We start from the raw sequence: 9,157 nt of genomic DNA, 5'->3' as shown, positions 1-9,157 counted from the left end.
TATGTAAACGACGTGTAAATATGTAAATCGGGTGTGAAACGACGATTTTGTCATGTAAATATATTTCGACGCCATTTCGGATTTCTTTCGTCGAACTCTCGCCGCCGTTTGGAATCTATTGATTTTGGTTTTTATCATTTTCCTGAACCTACGTGTGAAAAAATACTATAGTTTAGTCAGTTTTACTTAAATTTACTTTGTATTACTTATCTGGCCTTTCGGTCTTTTTGAGACAATTGGCTCTGTCTACTCCGTAAGGCATATAGACGTGGTAATTTTTAACTGTTCTATGCTGGTCTGGAAGCGAAGAAAAATCACCTTGTGTGCCAGCTAAGCCTCTTCCAGGCCATGTTATTAAAGTCGATTAAGGGAATTATAAACTTGGGAAGGATCTTTTTTGCAGGTGCCGGGAACCACACGGCACCTACACATATATGGATAGGGATTCTAAAGGCAGTTGTATCGTCGCTTAAAATAAGATTCCCAAGTTTGTAATTCCCTAATCGATCCTATTCTTTTTTATATAGGTACCTAGGTGCCGGGAACCACACGGCACCTACACATATATAGCACGCAGTTAAATATATAAGATACGGGGGCAGGCTCTTGTTTAAAGAGAGTTTATTATGAACTAGGGATTCTAAAGGCAGTTGTATCGTCCATTAAAATCAACTCCATCTCTTTCCCACGGGTATCGTAGAAGGCGACTAAGGGATAGGCGTATAAACTTGGGATATTTTTATAGGTGATTGGCTAGTAACCTGTAAGTAAGCCAAACAGTTGATTATTATTAGTGTTTCAAGACTGTTGGCTCTGCCTACCCCGCAAGGGTGACTATGTGTATGTATGTACCCATGTATATTTAACTACCCCGTATTTTATCGAGCGAAAAACTATCGCTGTCCCGTTTCGCATCATAATAAAAAGTGAAACAGCAATCGCTTTTCGCGCGGTAAAAATGGCGTCGCGCGTGTTTTGCTACAAGGCTGACCTTCAAATATTTTGATTGTAGTAATTGGCTGTGTCTATTCCATAAATGATAAAGACGTGATACCAATTATATTTGTCTATTTGACTGTATAATCGATGTAGCTATCCGAACTTCTCAGAAATGTCATGTAAGGAAAATATAAATATTAGCTTGATTGATATCACAAATAACTTACAAGGACGAAATATACATAAAACCACTTGATACAGAAATATACAAGTAAAAAAGTTATTAAGATCAGCATTCCGGCCCTTATAAATCATTATAAGAGCATCCTTTATGCGATGTATTTGTCAACGTTTATCCCGAATTCCCTTGACGGATGGTCACTCATTAATGGAGACTCCATCTTGGGCCATTGAGGGTCGCTTCTTAAGATATTTGTCGGTTCTCAGTGATAAATGTGAACGTCCTTATGTATTTGATAACTGTGTTTTTGCTATCTGTGGAGATAGGAAAAATATATGACAAGGATATCTTGCGGGCGGTGGGCTAGCGACCTGTCACTTAACATACATATAATCACGTCTATATCACTAGGGGGTAGACAGAGCCAATAGTCTTGAAAAACTTAAAGGCCACATTGAGCTGTAGAGATTAATGATGGAATTAAGATTAAAATCTCATCTGGCCTTCGCAAACTTTGCATGGGGAGCGAACTCATTTGATCATGGTTACATATCCAGTTGCCTGAAGGTTTCCTCACGAAGTTTTCCCTCACCGTAAGAGCATCGGTAAGCACTCAAACTAATGTAACTTAACTTATAAAAAAGTAATTAGTACATGCCCGCCCGAGGTAGGATTTGAACCAGTGCCGACACGCATTCTAGCCGGCCACCTTAACCTTTCGACCACTGACGTTTGCTAACAGTTAAGTTATATTATCTCTACGTATCTAATACACACATGATCATTGTAACACATTCAGTTACCTGAAATGTGCAAGTTTCCTCGACATTTTACCTCACCGTAATAACAGATTTAGTTACTCCCGTATCTACAATGAATTCTCCTATAACAATAAGTCAATATTTGTACCATTATTATTGTGTATGCTCGACGGGGGAAAAATTTCCTCGGAATTCATATAAATATACAATCAGATATTTGGATTAGGAGAATAATGATAAGGATTGACAAATAATAATTTTCTGCCTTTTATTGACATCTACCATTAATATACATATTTGATTTGGAGCCTTTAACAAAAAGATATAAGTATTCTAAGTTTGTCAGCATACTTAGCAGTAGGTACCTAAATTTTGTAGGCTTATTTCAATTTGGTTTCTTTAATCAAAGCCTTGTGTTTAATACAGAACTATTTGATGATCTTTGTCGTAACTTGTTTTGATAGAAATTAAAACTGCACTTTCTGAAATAACTCACTGAACTTATATTTTTAGTATTTGGTTTACATTAGGTATTAAAATCAATGCCATTATAAAATGTGAACTAAATTATATAGATACCTATCTACAATTAACATTGTAACTTTCACTTTTACTTTTTTAAATATTTTGTGCAATATTCTATTTTTGTTCCTTTTTTTTCTTAGTGGCCAGCAGTACCACTTTCAAATTACTGTACACCTTGTCAGTTGAGATTACCAAACAACTAAAGGAAGTGACGAAATAAGTACTCAAGTAGGTACCTACATAAAATTAAAAAAATAATAATCAGTGCCATGCATACGTTAGTAAAAAAAATATATCTATTCTTTGCACTGTTTCTAACCTTTGTGCTATATTAGTGTAGTATCTTAAAAGTTTAAAATAAATAAGTGCATCTTTCATTGGCATAACGCGAATTTGATACTTACCATAAATAAATATCTTTTCACACGAGTCATGGCGATTTCTTAAGCCAGGCATTACCTACAGATATTACAAAAAATGCATCAGCAGTGTGGATATTCTAACTTCCAACTCCATGGTATGCCACGCGCGACGCCATTTTTAACGCGCGATTAACTATCGCTGTCCCGTTTCACGTCGTAAAAAAAAGCGAAACAGCGATAGCTTTTGCGTCGCGTCGCGCGTTATGCTGCGAGAGTATCTAGCAGCCGTAGCTTGTTAAAAAAAATAGGAAGAGGTCCCAATATTCAAAAACAAAATAAAAATTCAATACTTATTTGGCAACTTGGCACAAGTAGCCATTCTTAGTATACCTATTATATTGCACATTAAAACAATAAATATATCCTAAACTTCAGCTTTTTAGCATGGATTTCGTAAAAGGCGACTAAATGATAGGTTTATAAACTTGAGATTCTTCTTGTAGGCGATGGGCTAGCAACCTGTGACCATTTGAATCTCAATTTGACCATCAAGCCAAACAGTCTTCAAGACTGTTGGTTCTGTCTACCCCGCAAGGGATATATGTATATGTGAGTATATGTACAGATATAAAAGCTTCTGTTAAGGCAATGTACAGAAGGCGGCCTTATCGCACTGTGCAATCTCTTCTAGGCATCCACAAGAAGATTTCGTGAGAGAATTTGTAACGAAGTTGCGAAGAAAATAATGTTAGTAATAAAAAAATATATTAATACATCGTAATCAGCACTTTATTTGGTCCAGCCTACCGCTTTATACAAGAAAATATCAAAATCAATCAATAAAATTACTAATCAAACAATTCAAATGATTGTGTACATTTTATTTACAAAAGCATACAAGATATCACAATAATTATGTTGGCTTCTTACAGTTTTACTTGTGAATAAATAAATTATATACGGACAATAAAACTGAATAGGCTTATAAAATTGGGATTCTCGTTTTAGGCGATGAGTTAGCAACCTAACATTAACTGAATCTCAATTTCATCGTTAAGCCCTTATTCGAGACCAGTGTCTCTGTCTACCCCGTAAGGTATAAGACGCACTATGTATGTATAGTGGCATATCACACAGATTGAGCTAGCCCCAGAGTATCATTTTTCTTCAATTAAATATTTACTTTTTTTTTTCTCAGCGGCCAGCTTTAGTTTTAATAAGTACCTATATCAAGTACAATTCTGAAAAATAATTGAAAACTAACGTGAACAGCCCCCGTAGGTTCCCAATTTTTATGCATAAAATTTTATGTCATAATTTAACACGGCATACTTTTACTTATCCTAATATTAGTTACGCACAATATTAATTTGTCACAACGTTTTAGGCACATAATTTAAGCATACGTACCATAAGCATAACAATAGGTAGAATCATAATATTTTAAAGCCTAAACTTTTTAGGCATAGCAATATCTGAGCATAAATTTTATTAAGGTCTTTTTAATATGTGTTTACATTTAATACTTTTCCTAAAAAAAAAATATACTGGCAGCCCCGCCGCACCTTAACTTACTGCAACACTATACCGCTCTAATACCTGGTCTATCGTTTTACAGATTATAAATTAAAAAAAAATTCATTATGACTTTCATCTTAGAACTTTATGCTATTCAAAATTATAGTAAAAAATAAACTAGAATTATGCTTATAAAAAAGTATGCAAAAGAACAAGTACGTCAAAATAATATTATGTCAAAAAATATATGCCTAAATCGTTATGCAAAATTAAATTAGGATAATAAACTTATGCGAAAAAAAGGGGAAAAGGGCATGGTACGCGCTACGCTGTTTTTATCTCGCGACAAAATATCACTGTTCCCGTGAGAATATCAGAAAATCCTCTCATTTTATGTCCCTAGACCATAATAATTCTACATGCCAGTCAATGTCCTCTTTACATTTATATAATAGATATACAATCAGAAGCCAACAAATAATATGAACATTTTATATAGTACACGTGTAATCGTAACAGGAGGATTGTTCTTGGACCTGATTACGATCCTCAGTGATGCGAATGTTGGAACTCTTGCCCGTCTCCCAGAGCCCTGGAGTCTCGATGATCTAGAGGGGAAAATATTAAAAATTAACAAAATAATAAATGTACCCAATTTTAGACATTTTTTTTTATTCAAGTACTTGGTAGAACGAGTTCATATTTTACAAAATTATGAATAACTCAAAATTATATTTTAATAATAAATTTATTTTGATAGATCCTATATAAATGTCATCAAAATGAGACCAATCGTTCGAAAGTTATAGTAATCGACGCGATAACGTCAGGGCAGAAATTGCGGTAACAAACCGCACTGAAGCATTTTCTTCAATAACGTCAATTTCTATAATAAAACTAAATTGAAAATATAAAGAAACATAAAACTTACCTTTTGAACTAGCTCTTCAAAAGCCAGATTAATTCCGTCCTGAGTTTTAGCACTACTCTCTATGAATAGCATTCTGTGTTTCTGCGCAAACGCTTGTCCCTGCTCGCGTGGTACTGCGCGGGGCTACAGAAAATAAACAATTATATTAAACATACATACATACATATATATAATCACGTCTATATCCCTTGCAGGATAGACATAGCCAACAGTCTTGAGAGACTGCTGCTGTCAGCTACGTATCAAGCTGACATACGTACTGATGTATGTAGCTTTACAATAGTTATAAAATGAAGATTTAAATAGTGACAGGTTGCTAGCACATCGCCTGAAAGAAGAATCCCAAGTTTATAAGCCTATCCCTTAGTCGCCTTTTACGACATCCATGGGAAAGATTACATACATACATAAAATCACGCCTCATTCCCGGAGGGGTAGGCAGAGACTACCTCTTTCCACTTGCCACGATCTCTGCATACTTCATTCGCTTCATCCACATTCATAACTCTCTTCATACAAGCTCGGCGGTTTCGGGTACTTGGTATTTATTATTAAATTCACTCACCTTGTCAATTTTATTGCCTACAACCAAACATACAATATTTTTCTTTGTTGTGTACACTTGCAGCTCCTCCACCCAATCTTTTAGTTTCGCCAGCGTCTTTGGATCTGATGTGTCATAGACTAAAATGGCACCATGTGCATCCCTATAACAAAGATAGATACATACATATTATCGAATCTATATCCCTTGTGGGGTAGACAGAGTGAACAGTCTTGAACAGAACAAAAGCTCACATTCAGCTGAATGACTTGATAAAGGAATTGAGAATAAAATAGTGATAGCTACTAGCCCATCTCCCATAAGGAGAATTCCAAGTTTTTTAGCTATAACGAAGATAAGACATTCTATAACAAAGATAAAGTGTAAAATACTAGATTCAGCCCTTTTCTTCGCATATTTCGCCATACTCCACACTATAGACTAGTTATTGGTTAGTTTTGACGTAAAACAGTTACAGAGAACAGACTGGACTTTGTATTGTGTAAAATCCTGATGGACTTAAAAATCACGAGTAACAAGTATTCCACAGGGCTCTTCTCAAAAGACGTGAAGATCCGTGGACAGTCTCTTTACAGTGTAATTCCATTCACAGCTCCTATGTTATTGGGGTCTTCAAAAGATGGCATATCAAGTGATAGCCTGTTAATATGTTAAATAGAATTATATAGCAGATATACAAGGAGAGTGTGGAGGGAAAGGTCGGAGTGGGAAGACCTAGACGAACGTATCTTGATCAAATTAAGGACGTCCTGGTAAAGGGTCAGGTCAAAAGTACCCGAAACCGCCGAGCTTGTATGAAGAGAGTTATGAATGTGGACGAAGCGAAAGAAGTATGCAGAGATAGTGGCAAGTGGAAAGAGGTAGTCTCTGCCTACCCCTCCGGGAAAGAGGCGTGATTTTATGTATGTATGTATGTATGTAGAATTATAACGAATTATGTGCCGTGTGGTTCCCAGAACCAATACAAAAAAAGAATAGGACCACTCTAATGTCGATGTCGTAAAAGGCGACTAAGGGATAGGCTTACAAACTTGGGATTCTTTTTTAGGCGATGGGCTAGCAACCTGCCACTATTTGAATCTCAATTCTATCATTAAGTCAAATAGCTGATCGTGGCCATTCAGTCTTTTCAAGTCTGTTGGCTCTGTCTACCCCGCAAGGGATATAGACGTGACCATATGTATGTATGTAGAATTACCTAGACCTATTTACCTATAGAAACTTGAGGTCAGCGTCCTGTACCGCTCCTGCCCGGCTGTGTCCCAAATACCAAGTTTCACTTTAACTCCGTTCACATCCATAATCTTGCATTTGTAGTCAACGCCAATTGTAGCTGGGAAGGCAGGGTTGTAGTTGCCAGTTGTGAAGGCAAGGATCATACTGAACGGATGTAAATATTAAAAGATCTGATTAATGAAATATAGTTGCCTTTTTTTAATAAATTTGTCATCATAAAATATCTTTATGATAGAAACACTAAAGAAAAATAATTTGTTATTCTTGGATACATAGGTTACGGTAGGAAGACTTATGTTATAGTAGGCTAAAATGCAAAATAAAAATGATTTAAGATATTAAATCGCAAAACCCAGTGCTAAAAAGTTCACTGTCAGGTCAGTCCATTGTACTTTAGAACTGTATTTGGACAATAATAATGTTTAAATAAATAAATAAAAAGTATAATTTTCACTGGGCCAACAAGACACAGCTCTTATGCGTACTTTAGTTATGTTTACTAAGAAGTGAACTTTGATTTCTACAGTACAGTAGTTTTATTTACATGATTATTTTATTTTTACAATTGTGCAGATCAAGCAAACAAGACCAATTTTCAGGTTACAATAAAAAACTTTATCAGTTAATTATTAAACTTGAAACACGCAAAGAACTACGTTTTATTTTTAACCTCGGAATGAGATCACATTCAATCAAACAAAACAAATTGAAACTATTATGTATATAGAACAAGCAAAAGTTACCTGGATTTGCCTACACCGCTTTCTCCGATCACCAGAATCTTTAAAGTTGTAACATAATCCATTTTTGAGAGTTTATAATTTTACAAATAAAAAATAGATTACAAAAACTCAACAGTGACTCAATCTGTTTGTGACGAAACCACGCAAATGGATGTCGAATGTAATATATATTAACACATACAGTAGCAATGTTGATATTAGATGAATTTAATAATAAATAGGGGCAAAATATTGAACATTGAATTGCAGTTTATTTTTGTAAAAAACCAAAACAATTCATTTGTTCGTGTTGTGATAATGACGTCCAATTTGTCTAACATCTGACATTGGCATTTGACGTTAACGTTTCGTTACACGTCCACAGAGCCTTGAATGAGCCCTGAATTTTACTTTAAAGTTCAAGAGTTGATTTTACTAAGGCGGTTTAATTTTCAATACAAATGGAACGAGAAACAGAAAATAGGTGATATTTTTCTTGTAAAGGTAAGAATCCCTTCTTACTTTTACAAGAAAATATGTAAAATAGTATGTACCTTCAGTTATCGGATATCATGAAATAATTTGATTTTTTGTATCATATTTAAAAACAAGGGATATTTGTTGCGTGGGGTCCCTTGAAAATCTATGTAGTAATGCACCTACTTACGTACATTTTATGCCTTAAACATAATTTCTTTGATTATCAGTAACAGTTTAAGCCTTCAGCTGAAAAGTGATAATATTAAAATCTTATTCACACCGCATTAAAAAAAATATATGGTACCTAAGTTCTTTGCTCCACAATAGGCGGGCATGAATGCGCTCTAATGAAATAGAGAAACGTTGCGTCCGCGCTCGCGGCGGAATACTGAGCTAGATATTTTTATTGAATTTCTAGTATAAGTAGAGAAAGACACGTTCGGATACATTTAATAATTATTTGTCTAGCTGTCTTTACAGGGCAAACCGAGCCAATAGCCTTAAGACACTGAAATGCCACGTTCAGCTTTAAGGTCCATTAATAAAATGAGACTCAAATAGCGACAGGTTGCTGTTTCTAAAAGAAAATAATCCCATGTTTATTAGCTTTCCCTTGATTGAATGCACGCACAAACGAACAATTAAAAAATTTGATTTTTTTTTGGTTACCAGCGTATTTTCTCTCTTACTATAGGCTTTTATTTCCAAGCCGTACCTTTTATCTTTCAAGAGGCTTTCTTTTGATTTACGAACCTAGTGATTGAATTCATTCGGCCCTCTTCCCTGTATTCCTGAAAACATGAAAATCGCATTGAGATTACAAACCTAGGATTCAGCCGTGCAAAATAATGGGCCTACTTCCAAAGAACCGTCGAGGCAACCTTTCTATTCGGTTGCGAGAGGCAATGTCTATAGATAGGGTCAAAGTTTAACTTAA

At 35.1% G+C, this 9,157-nt stretch overlaps 1 protein-coding gene across 1 annotated transcript; it reads right to left on the bottom strand.

Moving 5' to 3' along the window:
- Positions 1 to 3,634: 3,634 nt before the first annotated feature.
- Positions 3,635 to 8,070, bottom strand: LOC106139574 (ras-related protein Rab-18-B). Its single transcript, XM_060946302.1, has 5 exons — positions 7,762 to 8,070; positions 6,995 to 7,162; positions 5,783 to 5,924; positions 5,218 to 5,340; positions 3,635 to 4,894 (listed from the first exon to the last, which is right to left on the bottom strand). Exons 1-5 carry the CDS (start codon positions 7,821 to 7,823, stop codon positions 4,778 to 4,780), a joined length of 612 nt encoding a protein of 203 aa, XP_060802285.1. The 5' UTR covers positions 7,824 to 8,070; the 3' UTR covers positions 3,635 to 4,777.
- Between the last annotated feature and the right edge of the window lie 1,087 nt (positions 8,071 to 9,157).

The sequence above is a fragment of the Amyelois transitella genome, chromosome 10, assembly GCF_032362555.1.
Source record: "Amyelois transitella isolate CPQ chromosome 10, ilAmyTran1.1, whole genome shotgun sequence".
NCBI lineage: Eukaryota > Metazoa > Arthropoda > Insecta > Lepidoptera > Pyralidae > Amyelois > Amyelois transitella.
Note: the sequence above shows the minus strand (reverse complement) of the source record. Positions and strands in the feature narration are given on the sequence as shown.

Coding starts and splice junctions, on each gene's coding strand:
- LOC106139574 (XM_060946302.1), bottom strand. CDS start 7,823: ATGGATTATGTTACAACTTTAAAGATTCTGGTGATCGGAGAAAGCGGT. Junction 7,163..7,761: donor AGCGGTGTAGGCAAATCCAG/GTAACTTTTGCT, acceptor ACATCCGTTCAG/TATGATCCTTGCCTTCACAA. Junction 5,925..6,994: donor CTGACCTCAAGTTTCTATAG/GTAAATAGGTCT, acceptor TCTTTGTTATAG/GGATGCACATGGTGCCATTT.